We start from the raw sequence: 23,022 nt of genomic DNA, 5'->3' as shown, positions 1-23,022 counted from the left end.
TAGGGTTTTTTTGCCAAGACCAGTCACCACCAACACATGAGCCTCCTCCTCCTGTTCACATCAGTCAGCTATTATCAGTTGGAGGGACCACTCCTGCTGACCCACACAGACCAAGCTGCAGACTCAAGGATCTTTCATAACAATTTGAATCCTGCCCTCCGACCCCCAAAATTCTAGAACATGCCCAAAAACATCTCTCAAAACCACATGTGTAACACAATACCACCATCTTCCTTTTGCAATAGCAAAACCATTCAGCAGTGGTTTAGGTTAGGATCTTATATTTTGCGATCAGAAAAAAAAAATCTAGCTTTCATATTCATAGAATAGTTTGGACTGGAAGGGCCTTAAAGATCACCTAATTCCAACACCCCTTGCCATGAGCAGGGACACCTTCCACTAGAACCAGTCACTCGAGACCTCCTCCAACCTGGCTTTGAACACCTCCAGGGAGAGGGCATTCATGACCTCCCTGGGCAACCTGTCCCAACGTCTCACCACCCTCACTGTAAAGAATTTCTTCCTAACATTCAGTCTAAATCTGCCCTCTTCAAGCTTAAAGCCTTTCCCTCTTGTCCCATCACTACAAACTCTTGTAAAAAGTCCCTCCCAGAGGAAGGCAACAGGTTGGGGAGAATAAAATGCTACATGTGAGGGCATGGATACATGTAAATGGACAGAGACAACCAGCTTACATTAGGTAACTTTAAATGTCACTTCTGAATTATGACCCAAGACCTGTCTTGAGCCCCTGACTGCTTACTGTACAGTAACAGCAAATCAAGAGCATGAGCCACTGATCCAAATAGAAGGAACTGCACAGCCCAGTTTTATACTGTCCTCTCAGGCAGACCCCCAGCCATCACCTTTCCTGGTTTCAGGTCTTTACACACACCCACTATATCCCCACTCCAAGAAATAAAGTGAGGGAATCAAACCAGATTGATTGATTGTAACACTAATCTGGACCCAGAATTACTCCAAAACATGAAACGATTGAGCACAGAAAACTACACTTGGCAGAGATGAGTGTGATGTAAAAGGCACGAATCCAGTTTCAGCCATACAGGTCAGGGCACAGAAAATCTGTACCTGCAACACTGATTTGAGTCCAGCTTAGAAGGAGCCCTCTGCTAGCACTAGCACCGGTTCACAGCTGTGCCCTGGTGGGTATTCAGCTGAGCCAGCAGCATCAGATCAGCCCTTGGTGGATGAAAGCTGGCATCTGGACAGACCAAACAGAGAAATCAGGAACTGAAAAGCACATAAGCACTGAGTTTCCTTCTTGACATGAGGGCCAGCTGGCGCCAAGGGCTCCAGTTCAAAAAGGTAGGTAGGGCATAAAGAAACAAATACAAAACTTACGCTAGAAAATGGAGCCAAATCCTCTGATCTAGGCCACTGGGAATCTGACACTCTTAAAGCTCTACACCTCCTTGCTGTTTGTTGGGCAGCTACCTGGAGTATAAATATCTTTCCACCTTTAGACACAAACAGCTACCTTTTCCATGAAATACTGAATTGAAACTATTCCGCAAGATTAAACTTGTTACAAGTCTGCTCCACAGGATTAATAACAGTTCCAGCAGAAGAGTTCCAAGTGTGATTCATATTAATTTCCATCTCTACACAGACATTGCAAGATGATTTTTTTATGCTGATGAGGAGTAGTACCAGGGTACCACTTGGGTTTTTCTGTTGTTTTTTTTTCTGGCTTTTGTGAGGTTTTTGTTTCTTCTTTCTTTTTTCAATAAGCTTCTAAATTAAGATTCATGGAAAGAGGAGAGTTATGAAATAGCTATGAAACGTGCTGTAACAAGCTACAGAAATTTGATGCATACATAAGAATTATGTTGACACATGCTACTAAGTTACACCAAATCGTCAGGACAACTTCTGATTTCTTGGCCTATGGACAATAACTCAAAGTGAGTCCTTATTCATAGTAAAGAAGTGCTTTAAAATCACAGAACAAAACCAAAACATCCAGGTACTTCTCTGCCTTGTAGAAAGGTTATGGTATTAAGCTACTTTAAAATGTATTCAGTGAGCTCAGAGCAACTGTGATGTGTCACTGAAGCTCCAAAAGAACTGAAATTCAAATAAAATAGATTCTGTCTATATAGCAAAGTGATCTCCATAAACCCACAATTCAGACTCTGAGTTGTCTTGAACAGATCTGAAGCATTGGAATTTATATTAACAAATTCCCTGAAAGAACAGTCACAGGAATTCTTCCTCAGCAGCTGAACATGGAAGAAATTACTCCCAAGGTAAATAGACTAGGCAGAAGTGAGACTACTTTTTAAATGATAACTTTTAAAAACAATCTGCATGGTTTCTTAATTTTGTTTATATAAAGTCTCATTTCAGGCTCAACTGGGGTTAGTGCTGGTTCTGCTGCCACAAATGCAAGGACAAAAGAAACAAGAGTGTGGGCACGCTCCCATCATAGGAGGCAAGTGATCTTTTGGAAAACAGGGTCACTTGTTGCAGTCTGGATCTGTGGCTTTGGGAGAGGAACATTTGCATTAAGAGGATGAAGGAGATGAGAGGGTCAAGACTGGACTGAGACATAACCCTGGAAAGTACTCTTTTTGATTGAAATACAGTCCATTTTTCTTTATTAGAGAATTGTTACCATACTCCTTATCTTATTTTTTATATATATAAAACTAAGAGTCCAGGCAAGTAAGAAAGAGCTTGTGCAACATCTTGCTCTCTGCTACTCAAAGGAAATCACTGATTTTGAGGAAGATTAAACATTACCATGCCAAGCTATAGCAGTACACTCTAATATTTCAGTAAATAAACATTATAGAGATTTCAACAATGTGTGTCAATATAAGCCACAACGGTTTGAGTATCTTTGTCCAGGACATTTTAAATGTGTTTTGAAGGTTTTGTGAATTAAATATTCTCAACAACAGACTGGCTGATAGAGCTGTTGCTCTGTTGAGTAGTACACAGTAATCTTCCACCTGAGGACTCCGACCAATCGGTGTGCATCATGAGTGTCTACAGGGGGACAACTTCAGACTGTTTTTTTCAATTCAGTGGTAAAAGAACCTCAGGAACTTTTAGAGCACTGTGATTTCCAAAAACCTTTTAAGAGACATCAATCTCAGCATTTTAAAAAAGTGTGCCAGAAAACATGTTGCCTGTAGATTATTATAAGTACCTTTATTCTTCTTTTCACTTGAAGTAATAAGGAAAAAAAGAAGATAAACAAAACAGAAGCATCTGAATCTCCCATATCCAAAGCATTGTCATGATTTCAACATATAGAGAAAGTGTGTTTCTGGCCCAAAGTCAGGAAAACCAAAATGACTAAAAGCTTTTCTCCTGAGGGACAAGTTATAAATCTTTCAACACAAGAGCTCACTAAGGGAAAACAGAGATATTCTTTCATTAAAAACATTTAATGCACAAAATACTGAAATAGTGAAGTAAAATTTGGGTACATCACCCTCAGCAAGCAAAATAATGGGCACTTAAACTTACAAGTATTATGTTCTGTTCAAATTTGGTCCTACCAGGTGTCAGATTTTTCAGCAAGTGTCTGTGATGGAGAAGAAGTGTTTTTGGGTTTTGTTGTTTTGTTTTGTTTTTTAATGGCAGAGCACTAAGGGAAAAAATTGTGCATGTTAAATACCATCCTAAAGAGAAAGTCAGTCTGTGCAACTGTGCCTGTTTTAAGACTACAGCTTCTGGCATAAACACAGAGCCTAAGTCAATGTAAACTCATGGTAAACCAACAACTTCATTCATCTAACCAGTATAGTATCAAAAAAGGCCAACTGATTTGTAACATGTAGAAACCACTGAACAGAGAAAGGTGCAAAAAGGCTGTAGATAATCATGAGCAATTTGAGTAATTATATTGAAATACTATCCAAAGAAATGAGGCAAGTGTCATTCTGAAATTAGAACGAGGGGGATGCAGGCTGTTCTGGTGGCAATTTCATTACTAATGCCACTTGGTGAATTCTGTGTGCACACAGCAACAAGAAAACAAACACATTTTAGTCTATCTTTTATATGAAGAATTTAATTATCTATACATGTAACTAATTTTAAAGGCTGTATTACAGTTGTTAAAGCTGCAGGTTTTTATATATTTATATAATTTACATTTGTATTGATGAAATACTGAAGTGCAATTGGATAAGGAGCTTCACTTGTTCTTTGCACCACACGATGGGTCAGAAGGACGGAGGTGGAGTAGGGTTAGAAATGCTACAACACTGCCAGAAATGTAGAAATAAATGAAATACATAAACCAGAACATAACTAAATAGTGAAGTAAATAGTAGAACGGCTATATTGTGCTTGAGGCGTTAGGAAGAGAGGGTTTCTGCACTGACAGCACCAGGCATTTCATCAAGAGCTTGTAACTACTGCTGGAAAGACAAACACGGCTTAGCTACAGCACATCTACTACATAAACTTGACTGTAAGCTCCATTTAATATTAATTTGTATAAATTCCACAGTCTAGTTTAAAAAAATGTAAACATTGGAAATTAATTGCAGGGAGATAATTCTATACATTCTTTCTTGTCAGGAAAATTACTTGTTCGAAATGTGTTGTTCCATAGCCATGAGAAAGTCAACATGAGAAATCAAATCATGTAATCATGATGAAAATCAAGAAGTTAATTCTCAGATCCCACATGAACGTAGCATCCTATTGATTTCTGGTATGAAAAGGCAAAAACCGAAACATCTGAGACAAACACAAACTAGGGTGTTTTCTAACTGTATGCAGCTACAAGTAATGTGCAAAATAAAATCAACATAACTAAGGATAACAACATTATGCAAGGTTAATATCTCTTGCATTGGAAGGAAGCTAATGTCTTCTCTCCACAATGTATTACACACTCAACAAGGAACACCTGATACATACAGTACAATAACTACAGCAAAATACCTTATCTGTAATTGGGCACATTTAAAAGTTCCTTAATCTGATTTAAACCCTTCTGTTCTTTTGTAATTAAAAAGAAAAGTAAAAAAAAAAAAAAAGACATTGACAACACTGGACAAGTGAACAATAAAAAAAAAGGAAGATACATAAAGTCTCAAATTCATGGACATTTGGAACAATTTTAATAGCACATGCAGCATTCCTTGATAGTGGGTCTTTTTGCACAAACAAAATTGCAATGAAGAAACTTAATTTATACTTTTCCTTTGAAAGGCTAAAATATATCATTAAAAATAATTTTTAAAACTACTGAAAGCACCTGTGCAAAGGTGAAAAAAAAATTAGTTTGGTAACTCTGAAAGCCACAAAAGGACCCACTATCCTTTGATTTATTTTTTTGTGTGGTTTTTTTGTTTGTATGTTTCATTTTAATTTTGCATCTATATCTGTAGATAATTAACTCAAACATTGTGATTACATGCAACTAATGTAAAATGAGGTAAACTGCTCTGCAGTGTGTTCTTCTACTCAGAAGGCAGTAGATGATCATGCTGGAAGCCACATGATCAAGGCTGCATCTCCCATCATCCCTCTGGGCAGTGATATGGGATAGTGGGTCTCTTTGAGGACTTTCAAGCCTGAGTGGGGGATGGACAACATATGATCCTAGAAAAAGGAGGAAAACAACACATAAGCAAAACAAAACAATGAGCAAATTCAAGCTAGGAAAATGAGTCAGGCATGTAAACAGCATGGTGCAAAAATGATAAAGGGTAACATGCTACAAAGGGGATGGGAACTAAAAATAAAATAAACACAAAATAAGGTTTGCATTACAGAAGGTCTTCAAAGAGACTTTGACAAGTGCAGCAGTGGTGAAACTTTGATTTTCTGCAAACCACCACAGATTCACAGCAATGCTGCATGTTTCATCTTAAAGTATTGCACAAATAGTTACAGCATGGCAGCAGAGAGGGTCACTTACATTGCTGGCTTGGGTCCATGTCTGTTGTCAACTTCACATAGTTGGATGGAAAGAGACCCACTTGTCCATTCACCTCCCCTTTCCACCAGTCTGGGTCTTCCTTGTTAAGGACGTTTATAATCTGGCCTTTATTGAATGCTAGCTCATCATCATTCTGTGCAGTGTAGTCATACATGCCAATGACTTGGCACACTGTAAGATAAAGGAAGAGTTCTATTGCACTGGAAACGTTTCAGCAAAAAAACAACTATGAACCCTACAGATGTCACAGCATAGTCCAATGACACTGCACTGATCTGAACTGGTTCTGTGTCTCTTTCCTGTGCCCCTCTACTGGTGCTAAGAAGAGCCCTCAACACAGACTCAAAGTGACTTGAAAAACAAAAGCATTTCCTAGCAGCACTGCTCTCAGTCAGCCTCTGGAGGGGTCACAATCACACTAAGAAGAGCAGAGCACAGCAATGCAAACTGAGAACAGCGTAACCTGCCTGGAACTGTGCCCAACAAACAGGGCTCAATGGTAGGAGAAGATTGCAAAACTTTAAAATTTTAGCAGAAGTTCAAGTATGTGAGTTTCTATTGACACTTATCTTTTGCTATCTCCCAAAAGCATAAAAATTAGCTGTATGTTTATAACAATTGTGTTTTGCATCCTCACCAATCTGTTCTGAAATTTGTCCTTCCCACTGGAATCAATCAATGCACAGGCAAGTCTGGGAAAAATTAAGTTCCACTACCTGAAGCCTGAAAAAGGCAATTCCTTCTAATTTAGCACCTGACATACTCAACGCAGCTCTGTAATTCAAGAGAAATCTATGCTACACTAACGCTGAGGTGTTGGGAACACAAAGATCTTGGAAAGGATGAGAAAATGAAATTTTAAATGGGGCATTCACTGTCATTCATAACACCTCGTGCACATAAGCTAACCGAAGTGAACACCTTGCTGGCATACTGGAGACAAACCAGCATTTCCAGAGGAAGGTGTATTACAGTGAACTCTTCTTTTAGGTAATGTTGTGCTAACACAAGTTCAAATGTATGAACATCACTGATATTCAAGTTTCACTTTAAAGACCTACAAATCTGTTTTACAGCATTCTTGTTACAGCTTTACAGTTGGTTCAGAAGGATAAAAATTTAATCCAGACCATACAATACATACATTAAACAATTTGTAATCCATTCTAGAATTAATTTCTTTCAAGATTTTTTCATTCAGATCATATTAGTGCTGTCCAATAGTGTAATCAGAATACCTTAATAGTTCAATGGGATCCTAAGAATCACCTTGAACTTGGGCAGCAAACTGGAGAGATTTCTTGAAGCACTCTCCTGAACTGAACATGAAGCAGTGATTTCATCTTGATGTTATTTACACTTGATCACAAAGTTTAGAATACACCTTAGGCCTAATAAGAAGCTTTTATCCTAGTCCCAGCGAGAAAAATCTTCTCCTCTTTTTAACTACAGAAGCAAGCTCTATCCTACCTTCTCTGGGCTCTAGTGGTTTTCAGCCATTTGTTTCCTTTTCAGAAATATTCGGTTGACTAATACTAGTCATGCTGCAACAGCAAAGGGAATCCAGGTTCTCATATAACACTCTCAATCAGCTGTTTTCTTTTGTTAGACAAGCAGAATGGCTTGTCCTACTATTTCTGCATTTTGTGAACTTCCTTATGCCTCACTAGCTTCAAGTAGCAGGAACCTTTTCTGAACACCAGGGAGAACACGTTCATGGCAGAAGTTTGGAAGGGTACACATACAATGAAGAAAATCTCAAAATATAACACAAAAAGTGCCCATGCAACAAAAATTAAAAAAAAAAAAGTTGCTGAAGTCATGCAGTTTGCATTACAATATGGCAGATGAAGAGCAAAATGACAAAAGAAACAGAAGTTGTGACCATATCACTTTCTGATGGATCCTCTACCTTCAAAACCCAGACAGTAATGGAAGACTCTCAGACCCTTCTCAATGTGTCACCCTTGGGCACTGTTCAGCACTTGTAGATATTTTTTTCAGGCTTTCCATGTATTCTGTTAGAGTGGGTCTCCCCACTAGCATTCTTCTGCTATGAAGATGCATCTCAAGCATTAACCCTTAATCTCTTACATTAACCACACAGCTGCAGAGGTCAGCTATGGTAATGGAAAGACAAGATCCTTCCTCCCATCTTCCAAAATGAAAGATCTATAGAAAGCTGAATGTGATCAGAATGCATGTCACTGAGATTCCAATATGCCATAGACACTTAAGTGAGTTCAGAAGTTTATTATGTGAAAGTAATGAAAGTCCCATCATATCGCCTTGTAAAAGTATGTGTCTCAGCACCGAGACTCTGCAACTGCAGGACTGAAACTGTGAAGTTTTATAGAAGCCTTGATTTTCTGCATCAAAACAGCCAGCAAGCACCATTTGTAACATTTGCATTCTCTCACGTGGTACTTCCATTTATATAAATGACAGCTGACATTAATACATCCGTATTTTATTCTAGAGCCATAACAATGGGCGTAGAATGCATGCTAAGCTTTTGTACATATTTAAAGGAGAAACATTATGCTCACTACCATTTTTCATTCAGAAACATTGATTTCAATTTAATAAGATAGCAAAAAAATGGCCTGAGGAAGCAGCAAGATTTCCCTCCCTGCCACCCTCAGTTAAATCCAAACAGATGACAGACAACCACATTGAGTCATTTGGAGGGTTTATAGAAGAAAATACATGCATTCTACATAGCCTTGATCATTAAGAATTCTCTTTACTTCATACTACACCAATTCACAAGCTCAGCCCAAAATGTTTCAAGAACAAAATGCTCGCAAGGGATAAGCCTGTTGTTGACAGTCTTCTGCCTGCCTTTTTTACCTTGCAGTAGACTGATACAATGGTTTGATATTGTCTCTGGTGGAACTGTAACATCTTAAAGAACATAACGGCTTATTGCCCATGGCCTTGCATAAGCCTTAAAATAACTAGCTATACAGGACAAAAATCCTACAGTTTCATTGGAGTGGGTTTCCCAACACATCTTAGGAAAGATAAAAGGTTCTGAATGAGATGTGCCTCAACTACTAAGACCACGAATTACCCTTTAAAAACTCCTTTACTACAATTAGTGCAAACAAATAGGAGCAATAATTGGAATGCTTTACTACAACATGTAACATCATGGATGGCTTATTAGCACTCAACAGTTCATACCTGACAGACCACCACCATAAACATATATACTAATTGTACCATAAACATATATACTAATTGTATGTTCTTCTCATTTAAACAAAAAGTGAAAAGCTCAAGCAAAATGCCTAAGTAGAACAGATACTAAACACTCCACCAAATGTCATAATTACTGTAAATGACATACATCACAAAAGGAACTTTGCTAATGCAAACCACATTGCTTACCTGAAGGTAATGCTGTTGATTTAGGTAGCTCAGTTGGTGTAGTTTTACTGGTACCAGGGCTCAGAAGTTTTACGTAATTAGCAGGGAACCATCCTATCTGCCGCTTCTTCCCTCGTGCCTAGTAAAAGAACATTTCTTTTTAAGAGGATTAAGCAAATCAACAGATCCAATGTGCCACTGTAATACTGGCAGTATTTTAACTACTTGCAGTCACACTGATGACTTTAAAATAAGAAAAATGCATTTTATAAGAAAAAAGTCAGCTACTTTCATGGGATAATTTTGATGTTGTAATACTTCTATTAGGGTAAGCACTCATAATACACTATAAATAGTAGTTTATATCTAAACAGGAATTATTTACTACTAATTTAAATATCTTTCACTTAAGAGTGTTCCTGCTTTATGTGTTTTATAATTAGTACCACAACTGATTCTTCTGAAAGATTTTTCTGGTTCTGTTTAAGGCATAATTCTAGAATATTAGGATCATAATTGCATTAATGAATGGCAGCATTTAAATGGTTTTCCATTATGCAAAGAATTGCATTTAAATAGATACCCAGATTGTGACAGTTTAAATAGAGATGAAGAATTGAAATGACTTCTTTAGTTTTGAAGAAACACTATGTACATTTTTTAACAGTCTCTCATGCACAAAAACCAGAGTATAAACATATGCCACATTCAGCTATTGATTAAAGAACAATAAAACATTAAGGCAAGATAAAAATGAGTCAAGTTTGGATCCATATATCAAGTCCAAAGGACAGATTCCACTCAAACAAAAATTTAAGCTTTGGCAATTATAAATGCATATGGACAAACATTGTCCCAGTGATTCTAATTAGCAGATGTTAAGGTTTTTCAAAGTACTTGATGTTCTCATGCCTATCTGATCAAGAGAAGATCAGTAGGAAAAGGTGGTGCACACATGCCTTAGTGTGCGTGTGGTCCGTGTGTGTGTGCTGGGAGAACAGTAGGTTAACACACACTTGGCCTACAGTAGCTTTCTACGGTTTTTAGCACAGCTGCAATGAGTCACTGTCAGAGACAGGATACTGGGAGAGATGAGCTGCAGGTGACAAAGCTTGGGTCACCAGAGCAGAATAGGAATTTGCCAGATACTGCATCCTGTTACTTTGACAACTTCATTGCTTGTTGCAAATAACACCAGAAGAAAAAGTCTTATTGTAAGAAAGGGTACTCTAGAACTTTGAACCAAATCTTAGACTTAAATCTACGTTAAGAATTACTTCAACTATTCTCTTTTTTGTGTCATTAGAAAAAAGTTTTGAATTTGAGGCCTGTACAATTTCAACTTTCAAAACAATACAAACAAAAATCATCATCTAACACATACCATTCCATAACTAGTTCCTTCCCTCTTTTTCTTTACTGAAATAAAGGAAGCACTTGATCTAAAGCATATCTAGATCGTTAATTTTAAGGTATTCTGGAAGGCTGGAATACTTATCACATTTACCTGTTCTTACCTTCAACCTGGCCCCTAGGATGAATATCATCAAAATTTACTTGAGGCTGAAACTGAATTGTACACATATATACACTTCTAAAAAAGAAAAAAAATCTGTCCTTCTTCAAACATTGTAAGCATTTCACTACTTTGGGGACAGGTTGCCACTCTCATTTCCAATCAATTCCTCAAACCATTTCGCCATAATGCTATATTAGCCTTTGTGCTCAAAAACCAAAGAAGCAGGAACTGGTTAATACAGTGTTGCAACAACAGAATGAAAAGAACAAGCAGTGGACTAACTCATTAAGAGAACCAACCTACTTGTAAAACTATATGCAAGAAAGTAAGGTACCCAAGACTTACACATGAGTATTTAAACACCCAAAAATTAATTAAAAAAAACCCCAAACAACTCACATTAGCATCTAACTGGTAATTATGACAGTGCAATGAACCTTATTTTTCAACTTAAAATACATTTAATATGAGGCTCTTTAAAGCTACAAGTTACCAACAACACAAAGGCTACTGAAAACCAAGACAATCTTGGAAGGTGATTTCTCTCTAGAAGATAAAAAAAATATAATATTTCCAGGAAAGGCAAAAAGGGCAGGTAATTATATGGTAAAAAAAAACAAAACATGTTTGAGTTTGTTCAAGCATCTGAATTGCAAGAAGAAACCAATTACATTTAATGAAATATTTGTGTATAAAATAAACCAAACGAAATCTCAATCAGTGGTGTTGGGAGCAGGGAGGGGCTTTTCCAATGAAAGACACTGAGAATCAAAGTTTCCAACTGTCAGGTTCTACTCTTACAAAGAAAAAGGTTAAAATATTTTATTGTCTTCTAATATGACACTAAAGGTCTGTTCTAATTGATGTTTTCAACAGACACTGTTGTGTTCACTCTTCCATATTAAACTGAGCTTTTGCTGAGGTGGAGACACTAAACTGCTATTCTAGATGTCACATTCATGCAGTAACCTGAAGAGTTGGTGGCCACCTCACAAAAAACACTGTTGTCCCTCTCATGTTTTCACTTTTCAATCCTTCAACAAAAGGGACAGCCAAACCTTTGGCTGAAGCAATTTAGAAAGCTTCTTAGAAAGACAACCAGGACTGCACAGCCCAGTAGTTCTTCCACCTTCACAGTGAACACAAGTATCAGCTGATCCAAATGCTTGTGACGTGCATGGTTGGTTGCTGTTGGAACAGGACATACGAGTAGACTCCATCACTTAACCAAATAGTCCCATCCCCTCTTGTTGCATGGTTTGGCTTTCTCCATCACCTAACATGACAACTGCTCTTTTGCTCACATGAGGAACACTACTGGACATTAGAGTGGGAGGATTCAGAAGCACCCAAAACAATTTACCCTAACATTCACTCCTTTCTTGTATCTAAAAGCATCTCCAACAAAATGCACAAGGGATTGGACTGCAAGCTGGGCCTGGTTTACGAGATGGGTATCCCTAACTTACAATGAAGCACAATGGCTTCCTCTGGCTGTCCTCCACAGTTATTTCAAGTTCAAGGAACTGGAATGTATGTATATTTTTATAAAGAACTTACAAATAAAATGCCTTAAATTGCAGAACATTTTCAAAATTATTTCTCATTTAATTCATTCATCAGTTTGTACTATTAAAAAGGCCACAATTTCTTAAACATGGATTTAAAAAAAAAAAAAACAGGAACTAACTTGGAGCTCTCCTTCCCACCAGCCACCTGGATTCTTCTTTCTGATAAGTATCAGCTGACCAGGAGCAAGAGTAAGCTGTTCTGGACCTGTTGCTGTGTAAGAGGCAATAACTTGAGCAATTTCTGTTGAAGTGGGGAAAAAAGGAAGAAACAAGTTAATTTGGAAAACCCTGAAAAATTCTATCCAACATTAACTCTGCTGTTACCACTGACACTATATATCCACTTGGTATTTCTTTCCATGAAATTGTTATGCATTTGTGTAGTCCCATGAAAACACATGCTTATTATGAAACAAATCAGAAGTTCTTAGCACTACAGGAATAAAACAGAAGTGCAGCAGCTCTGTGTAGGATATAAAAAATACTAGAAATAGAGTAGAATAATGACAAGATTATCACAGTATCACCACCAAGGTTGGAAGAGACCTCATAGATCATCAAGCCCAACCCTTTACCACAGGGCTCAAGGCTAGACCATGGCACCAAGTGCCGCGTCCAATCCTGCCTTGAACAGCTCCAGGGACGGCAACTCCACCACCTCCCTGGGCAGCCCATTCCAGTGTCCAATGACTCTCTCAGTGAAGAACTTTCTCCTCACCTCAAGCCTAAATTTCCCCTGACATAGCTTGAGGCTGTGTCCTCTCATTCTGGTGCTGGCTGCCTGAGAGAAGAGAGCAACCCCCTCCTGGCCACAACCACCCTTCAGGTAGTTGTAGACAGCAATAAGGTCACCCCTGAGCCTCCTCTTCTCCAGGCTAAACAATCCCAGCTCCCTCAGCCTCTCCTTGAACATTCATACAAAACTGATACCTTATTTGATCACTGCCAGTGGGCATCTGAGGCAGAGTCACTGTAAGATCATGATAATCCCTCCATTAAGTTAGCCAACACAGTGCAGTTTTCTCCAGTTTAGAGTGGTTGTGGAAAGAAAGATAACTTAGTCACTGCAAGGTCTGGCAGGGTTAACCCATTGTTTGAACCAGTTTGAACTGTCAGGAGTTTATAAGCAGCTGTAGGTATTTTGACATCCTACTGATAGCTTTAAGTCTGGTTTAGTGTGTCATCAAGCCACATATAGGTGATGGAGAACATGTTCAGTACTATGATAATTGGGAGTTTTTCATAAACAAAAGATGGTAAATTTGGGAACTCTACAGCTTTTGATAAGTTAAGCCTTCTGGGCTACAATATTTACACAGTCCCTTTTCAGTCATAAATTAAAGGGAATGTGTTGGGAATTTTTTTTAGCCTTCATTTAGTTGTGAAGGTTCTCAGAAATCTAAGTCAGCACAAAGATGGTGTTCTTACTGCTGAAAACTCTAGAATCACACTACTCAGGTGTTCATTACTTGAGTATTCCCCTTACCACAAAGAGGGACTGGGGTTTTTTTTTTTTGTTGTTGTTTTTGTTGTGGGGTTTTGTTGGGTGGTTTTAGTTTGTTTTAAGGCAAAAGGGATTCTTTTTTTTTGTTTTTATGAGAAATCTTTCCAGGAGCAGTACGTTTTGCTCCTGTGTTTAGACAACAGAGGTTTTTATTTGGCAGTGCATCAAATACAACAGCCCTTGTGGGTGCTGAATATGAGTCGTTATGGTTGTGGTCCAAAACTCCCTAGACAATGTTCACAGCAGAGCTAGTAGTAAAAGATAACAGCAACTGCTTCAGTGCAAAGACACCCAGTTTAATTTGAAACCTCAGCAACTATCTGATGACAGATCAATACACTGCTTCAGAATTTAGCTCTTATTTCAAAAATCTTGATTTAAAAATATGTCTATCAGTTATTTTCACTTACGATTACTGGTATTTTTAGATCAGGCAAAAACTTCACTACCACACTAATTACAATATTCACTTTGCTTCTCTCAGAACAAATTTCTCATTTTTATCTACAAAAAGGTGATTTAAAAGGCTTTAAGTGTCAGATGTCCTCTTTAACCAACAAGCAGCACAAAGAATTTTTACTGTGGGCTCTGTATTCATTAAGTAAAAATATGAATTACAAGTTTAATATTCAGCTCCTACATGTCACAGAGAAGTCAAAGAAAAAACTCATCAAAAAAGTTAAAAAAACACCCCAGAAAGAAGCTTTTGATATATTTAAATATCGAATTAATGAGAAGAGATGCAATTATATTGCAGTCCAGACAAATAAAAAAATGTAGCATGTACTAAAAGAGGTAGATCTCGACAAACAGGAAATGCTTTCTCACAAATATAATTGTCCTCATATTGTTCCTTGAATTTGCAGGGAGCAGTTTCTTTTCCCTTGCTCTTCAACACGCACCATTACCAACTCCCATCCACTGGTCTTGCAGCAAACAAAAATTAGAAAGAGCAGGAATAGTTCATTTCCAAACCCTTCTTCCCATAGATAGATCATTAAGATTTGACAGGAGCAGCTCATTGCTCATATGCCAAGGTAAAACAAAACAAATGCAGTTGAGGTTTCTGCAATCTACTGTCCTCATCTGCTTTTACACAGCAAACCAGCATAATCTCCTTTCCCACTAAGGAAAATGTGCATATGCTCTCTGTGTGCATATGGAAATAAGGCAAGATATGGTAGACGGTATCCTTAAACCATCTTGCTGTGCAACTGAACAAGCCTCAAGAAAAGGACAGCACAGAAGCATGGGGCACCTACTATTTAGTTTGGTTCAGATCAAGGTGATGTAATTTTTTCATGTCAAAGGCAAATACATAGACTGAGGGAAAGAAGAAGTATCTTCTGAAAAGTTTACAAATGCCAGGTAGTGCCAGACAATGCCTTTTTCTCATGATCTTTGGAAATATAGCAATGGTTTGCAAGGCCAGCTTCCACCACCCCAAGAGGCAGGGAACTTCTTCCTAGACAAAAACTGATCACCTGCAATGTGCCCTTCTGCAACATGACCAGACTCAACAGGCAATAAGCTACACAGCATGGATACAACGCATGTGCTCTTGAAAACCAGAAGCAGGCTCAAGAGCTCACCAAGCCTGTGTGTGCCATATTGTGTAGCACTCTGAGCAAAATTCTCTATAATGACAGGGTAAGAACCTGTACTGCCATTTTCAGAGGCACTGGCAAACCTGGGCTTTTTATAGGCTTTCACTGTTCTGTTCACCAATCTATCACAAAGTTTAATTTTTGAATAAGCAGACTTTTGTGCTCTAGCTATTTAGTGATTGATACATGCCAGACAGCAGGATGGAGAAGCTATGTGTTATTTTATTATAGACAACAGTTTTTGTCGGTGCAAATTACTACAAAATGATCAAGAGCAAGATATTTATTTTCATGGAAAATGTTCTGTTGCCATGGAACTTAAGAACAGATATAAGATGCTGCCACAATATATGACTCACCAGGTTTCTTCCCTAAGCTTCCCGTTTTTCCAGCTGCTCCAGGAACCTTGAAATAGAAAAATTTAAGTTTAGTACTCATTTATTTTTCCATTATACAAAAATGATTTACTATGCTTCACTTTAATACACTAAACAAGCATGTAAGGTAAAAAAAAACCTCACAGGAATATTCTGTTCTCACAGAAACTTCTAGTATTTTAGATGGTGATTAATATAGAGGAATAAATACCAAACAGCACCTTGAAGTGGACAACTAACTATACAAAATTGCAGACTTCTTTCCTGAACTATGCTTCCTTTCACCAACTGTAAACTCCAATGCAATTCCAAATGACAGGCCATTTGAATTGTAAATCTGTGTATCTACAGAATGTGAACTGTATCAAGTTGAGTTAAAGCAACAATAACAGTTTTCAACTCTACAAACAGCTGGATCACAAACATGCCTTAAAAAAATTAACTGGGCATAATCATTTCAATATTGCCCACATTATGGTTCTAAAATTTCTCATATGGCATATCAGCACAGTCAGTGTAGTCACTTCCACATGAGTCATCTGAACTTTGTAGGTGATGCATTCAGTAGTAAAATCCTCACCCCAGCCCAGGTCAGAGCACAGAACACAAACAGCACTTTGCTAGTAAATCTGTAGCTATTTACTCTAAACCTAGATGCGGTAAGATGAGAGATGAATGTCGTCATCATCCAGGCCATGAGCTCTGCAAGATAAGCCTTTGAATAGCCACAAGTCCAGCAAGCAGTGAAATCAGCTAAGTATAGGAAAACAGCAATACTGAAAGATGAAATTTAACATGACTTATAAGCTCAAAGTTCTCTTTCTGAAAAGAAAGAGAATTTTTCCCTTGAGGCCATTAATTATTTGGGAAGAGTTATTTTTCTGGTATAGCTGAAATTAGAGTATTCAAAACAGGGTGTGGGTCTTGACTCTGCTCCTTGCATGACGACTTTGTCATCTTCCAGTGCTTTCAGTTACCATCCCTGTCTAAGGACAGCTCCTCCTTGCCCCCTTATTACTTCTGTTTCTTCCCAGTACATTGCTAGTCTTCTGTAATAAAAAAGGCTTGATATGGGCAACAGCAACATTAAGAAATTTAAACTGTGCTTTGGTGAGAAATGTTGAATAACAATAAATATCCTCCTGCTTCCAGCAAGGCTCACAATGTTTCCACTTGCCCTCAACTTCTTTAGGATCCTCCTTACAAACTTGGAGGCTACATCAAATGACCTGAAGGTTTTCACAGAATCCTAATTCCTTTATGGAAAAAAAATTAGCTTCACCCTGTGCTGGTTTGAGACTAACTGGAATATTTTAATGAGAGAAATTAGATTATTAGCTGTGAAAACACCCAAACCACTACAAGTCTTAATATCCTACATATTAAATTGATGTTAGGAAAACCTGGGAATTCTGGCAGAAACTAATATAAGCAGTAGTTAAAAAACAGTTACACAACTGAGAGAACAGGACTATTTAAAAAATGTGCATTGGTTTTCAATGCCTCTAGAGGCACAGACAGAATGTCAGTCTGTCTTGAAGATTACAAATCTGCTCTAAAACATCAGATACTGAAAGGCCACAATGAGGTCACCTTGGAGCCTCCTCTTCTGCAGACTCAACAGCCCCAACTCTTTCAGTCTGTCCTCATAGAAGAGGTGCTCCATCCCTGTGGCCCTTCTCTGGACACACTCCAGCACATCCACATCCTTCTTGTAATGGGGGCTCCAGAACTGGATGCAGTACTCCAGGTGGGGTCTCACCAGAGTGGAGTAGAGGAGAATCACCTCCCTCGACCTGCTGGCCACGCTTCTCCTGATGCAGCCCAGGATCTGGGCTGCAAGTGCACACTGTTGGCTCATGTTGAGCTTCTCATCCACCAGCATCCCCAAGTCCCTCTCCTCAGGGCTGCTCTACAACCAGTCACTGGCCATCCTGTATTTGTGCTTGGGATTGCCCCAACCCAGATGCAGGACACTGCACTTGGTCTTGTTGAACCTCATGAATACAGATAAAAGACATTCTCTAACAACTTTCAGAACATTTATGCGAAGTTTCAGAACTAGAGGCAGCTACATTTTTGTTTCCAAGTCCACTGCAGGAGCTCCACACCCTGTTTATAGGTGATTATCACCAATCTAAAGAAAGGCAGGGTAGAACAAAAATGTGTTTCAGATCTGTATCCATCCACCTCCATTTAATGGACACTGAAAATGGACTACAAATGAGCATCATTGTTTATTTGACTAACAAAGTTATATTCAGGAGTTGAAACTTGAAGTAACAGGAAATAGTTTATTTTAGCAACCTGAGATGAATGGGTACAAAAGAACAGATTAAAAAAAATGCTAGTGATGTAGAAGCCATTGATATTTTGAGGCTTATAGTCATTTCACAAACGTTGTGCTTGCTGTTGAAAGATCAGCACTGCCTAACTTTTTCTTGGAGCTTAAGTCAATAGTGCAGAACACATTAAATTAATCTGCTCCTTTAGTAACATTTTCCACAATCATCCAGCTGTCCAAGCACAGCAGTGCATCTGAAAGTTAACAGACAGCCACTATTGTGAAATCCTTTGTAAAATCTGTCTCTGTGCACAAGCTGAATAGCAAAATGCTGTATGTATAATGGCAATTATCCACTTGGAACAAGAAATATGTCCCGCAGGGCATATGAATCACTTTAAGAAAATAAGCATTCTGGATATCAAGATCACCATGAGCTCTGTGCTTTTTCCTCCCTCTCCCATCAAGATTTTATCTCAAGTTGTGATTTTCACCAGCAAAAAGGGCAATTGGAGCACTTTTTGATGAACTGCATTTAGCCATTTCAGCCCCAGATAAATTGAGATCAGACAAACATCAGATTGACCTCTCTAATAAAAATAGTTTTCAGCATTAAATGTCTATTTCTGAGTTCTCCACAAAGATTTGCCAGTATATGTGCCTGTCTTTCATCAAAGAGGACAAGCATCCAGTCCTCAAAGGCAGCTCTGCACATCTGAATATAAACTCCCAGGTTTTGAGACTAAACTCTGTTGAGAGTATTGTAAGAGAAAACCAAATCAGTTCTCTCAGAAAAGTTCAAAGAAAACATTAAGTAACAATAATGTAGCTGAGGTTAAATAATTAATTTTTAACTATTATGACCTACCTATAAACCAGGGCTTACAGGGTTTTACTTCCCACTCATTAGCTCAAATAGAAACCTACAGGTACTATAAAGAGCCTTGGAGCAGAGTTTCATGATCACAAAATACTCCACAGGTTATGCAATTATCAGTATACTGTGTCTGCACCTCTGTGGGGCAAACCACAATCTTTTTGATGCATGTGAATATTTACTGGCAAGGCTGAATTATAATTCACATTCTGAACTACAAAATAATTTCCTTACTTAATCCAGTAAATTCCCCAATACAGATCCACAAACACCTCTACTGCCACAACTGAAGGGATGTTTCATTACTCAGAGGAAAACCAAACTGCCAGACCTGGGGACAGAGTTCTGAATTTCTTGTCTGGGCTGTTTCTGAGCTCTGGCATCAGGATAAACCTATACTCTGCCACAACCTACAATTGTACAAAATTTGTTTGTCAAAAAGACAAGCTAGCCTGCTGTGATGAGGCTCCACAGTGCTACAGCTACAATGCTTCCACTAAACAAAGCATTAAGTACTGCTTTTCTAATCTAAAACCTGATCTAACTTCATCTGCTACTCCATAGTCACTGGATTTGATGCAGCTAAAAGGAGAGTAGGAATAAGCACAGGCATATCCAAAACCATACACCAAACATAAGGAATGATGTTTTGCTTCAAAAGTGAATTTTAACACAAAAGCCAGCTAAGCATGCAGTTCAAAACTAGTTCAAGCTAATCTATGACGATGCTGAGGCAACCTTGCCTCCTTCACTACTCACCTCCTGTACTAACTCCGGTACTGACATTTTTCTAACCCTTGCTGAACTGTTTCAGAGTACGATCTTAGAAGAAAGTATTACTTCTGCTAGACTAGTTTCCTCCTCTCCTTAGTGCTCTGAAGTGGCTTATTAGCTGGTCAGATGAAAAAGAGTGCTAGCAAAAGCATGGCAGATAGAACCACATCTGTGCTCTCTTAGACTGGTTCATTTTGTACCAGAACTAGTGTGGCCAGCAGGAGTAGGGAAATGTACTGCATTTCATATGCTGTGTTCAGTTTAGGGCCTCTCCTTAAAACAGAGACACTAAGATGCTGGAGCAGTCCACAGAAGGGCAACAAAACTGGCAAAGGATCTAACATACAAGCAGCAACTGAGGGAATTGAGAAGAGAAAAGGCAGCTCAGAGAAGGCTTCCATTGCTTTCTACAACTACCTGAAAGGAGACTGTAGCAGCATGGAGCGTGATCTCTTCTCCCAAACAACTAGCATTAGGCAAAAAGACAATGGTCTCAAGTTGTGCCAAGGGAGGTTTAGATTGGATATAGGAAATACTTTGCCAAAAGGGATGCCAAACATGAGAACTGGCAGCCCAAGGAAGTGATGCAGTTGTCATCGCTGGAGATATTTAAAAGATGTGGTGCTGAGGAACATAATCTAGTGGTGGACTTGTCAGTATTGGGTTTGTGGTTAGACTTCCTCTTAAATGTCTCCACTGACCTAAATGATTCTATCCTATGAAACTGCAGTCTTAATGAGCACAGAAGTCAACAACCATCAAAAGTGGGGCAGGACCTCCCCAGTGTGACTAACTAGCTCTTGAACTAGTAGTGCTAGAGATAGAAGAAAAGTGTTACATGATGCAAGGTACAGATCAGAGCAGTTTCTAAAAGTTCCTAAAAGAAATCTGACAATACTACTTCTCCTGAGGACTGTAATACTAAATATCATCAACTAAAATATTTTTTTAAAACTCTTAGAGGACACAAATTTCTCTACCATCCAGAAATTTGAGCTCTGCTCAAGCTCTATATTGCAGACAGTCTTTCTCTGAGTTTTGTCACAGACACACAGAATTCAAGACTTGTGGGGAAAACCAAGTATCTTAGTACCTACAGTTCTAAAAACACAGCTATCTTTAATTATTTACTTGTAAAACTCCTATTATTCTTAGAGACCTAAACAAGAACTTCTTCGCATAAAGAGATTAGTATCATATTCAACGATGACTTTGAAGCTAATTCCTGTTAGTAGATTAATTATCCTCTCAAACAGATGAGGAATATAAATGAGAAATCTTTCCTGAGAATGTCTCAAAAAATGAATTAAAAAAATTCTATTGAATCCTTCAGGGTAAAAATCAGATGAAACAGAACTTCAATTACTCAGTAAAGAGCTTTTCAATATAGTAGTTGGCAAAGTTTTGTTGCAAAATTTGTTCTCCTTGATTGCAGGAAAATGAAAATAGGGAAATAAAAAACCTCAGTGAATCAAAACAAACAAAATAATAACCCCAACAAAAACCCCAAACAAAACACAAACCAAATCAAACAAGCAAAACACTAGACTGTGTCCGTATCTTTTTTTAAAGTAATGGCAGTAAGATACAACTCAGGAAACAAAAAAACTTACCTGGGGAATAAAGTAATCATAGCTATTCTGATTCATCTCTACCAAACTGCTAAGGTAACTATTCATATATGCAGGATTCACTTTAATATATGATCCACAAAACTATTTATGACATTACCTTGTAAAATGCAACTATTATTGTTTTCCATTTCCAATCACATATTCAGTAAAGCTGCAAAACATTTCTTTCCTTATGTTCTGCTGACTGGCAGCTTTCACTGTAACACCAAATAAAACACACCTCCCCCAGATCAATTTTACAACATTTCAGTATGTCTCTACCTCAGAATCTTTGAGTCTCACATAATTAGATGGGAAAACTCCTGATTTATCACCCAGTGTTCCTGTCCACCAGTCACCATCTTTCTTCGTCACAAGAATCATATCACCTTGTTGAAAAGTTAAGTCTCCTTGTTCAGAACTCTCATAAGTATACATAGCAATATACTCTGTAAGAGGGAAATAAATTCAGAACATGGGAGAACACTTGACAGAACTTCTCAGTGATCATTTGCAAAACCTAACAAAATCTAATATACTGTACTCTATCCACAGGCTAAACAGAAGACACATTTATTGATTACTATTCATAGAAACTTCTATATTAAATGCATAAAACTCTACCTACAGGAACTAAATACAATCAAAAGACTGCTTTGGGAGCCTTTCTTGGTAAAATAATTTACTAGTACAATTAAAGAACACATAAATTATTAATTTATATCAGAAACTACTCTGAACATATGTTTTGTTACAATGACTAGAATCCTCACTCTTGGGGATGGAAAGTCTCAGTGCCTGAATATAAGAGTCTTCATTTTACATATGCTCTTTGGCTCCTGTGCACAATGAATTCTTTCATCGCTTGAAGCTTTGCGTGAAGGGCGCACATCTCGCTGCATCTGATGCAACAGATGGCTGGGAAATGCTAAGATAAAGCCTGAATGTGCTCTGTTTTGTGTTCTGTTTTGTGAAAACAGCCAACTACTTAGTATTCAAGTGCAAAAGCACTGAAGTGGGCTGATGTTGACCAATACAATGCATAATTCAGTCACTGAACTACATGAAATGTCTTTACCTACGTGACTACAGAGAAGACTTTCAGACAATTCAGTAATATTTTCTATACAACTTAAAAAAATTCTTATTTAATTGAGTATTATCACACTTTACATGAGCACAAAATAGATTTCTGAAGATTGTATGCTCTGCTTCCATGACCAGCTCTGGACCTAAGAGCAGTTCATAATATTTCAGGAAGACTTCCATGAAGATGTAACAAAAACATCCAAGTATTACACTGCAGGTGACAATTGCTCTATTTGCTTGAACACTGAATATAATGAAAAAGCTTAGCTTGCAAAGTTCAGCAGGAATTCAGATTGCAATTACTAAGACATAGGTTGTCCAACAAGTGCAGCTGAAGAACACATATCTGTATGCACATACACATAAACACACACATATCATAATGTGTGATACAGACATGGAATTTTTCTTCAATACTTTAAATGTAATAGAAGATGTAAAATCCATGTTTTATTATTTCTTAAATAGAAAGCTTTTTTGGAATGTTTCATTAA

At 38.0% G+C, this 23,022-nt stretch overlaps 1 protein-coding gene across 8 annotated transcripts in view; it reads right to left on the bottom strand.

Moving 5' to 3' along the window:
• The window catches only part of ITSN1 (intersectin 1), a 133,762-nt gene that overhangs the window by 24,288 nt on the left and 86,452 nt on the right, over positions 1-23,022 (bottom strand). For 7 of the 8 annotated variants that reach the window (XM_064152466.1, XM_064152465.1, XM_064152471.1 and 4 more), the window contains 5 exons: positions 21,722-21,888; positions 15,874-15,919; positions 12,523-12,644; positions 9,335-9,452; positions 5,918-6,109 (listed from right to left, as the gene is read on the bottom strand). In XM_064152466.1, the coding sequence (XP_064008536.1) occupies positions 5,918-6,109; positions 9,335-9,452; positions 12,523-12,644; positions 15,874-15,919; positions 21,722-21,888 (645 nt within the window). Of the gene's footprint in view, positions 1-3,157; positions 5,599-5,917; positions 6,110-9,334; positions 9,453-12,522; positions 12,645-15,873; positions 15,920-21,721; positions 21,889-23,022 lie in introns of those variants that run through there. The other variant, XM_064152472.1, reaches the window with a different exon arrangement.

This window comes from Pogoniulus pusillus, chromosome 12 (genome assembly GCF_015220805.1).
Source record: "Pogoniulus pusillus isolate bPogPus1 chromosome 12, bPogPus1.pri, whole genome shotgun sequence".
NCBI lineage: Eukaryota > Metazoa > Chordata > Aves > Piciformes > Lybiidae > Pogoniulus > Pogoniulus pusillus.
The sequence above is the reverse complement of the archived record's forward strand: the minus strand, read 5'-3'. Positions and strand labels throughout refer to the sequence as shown.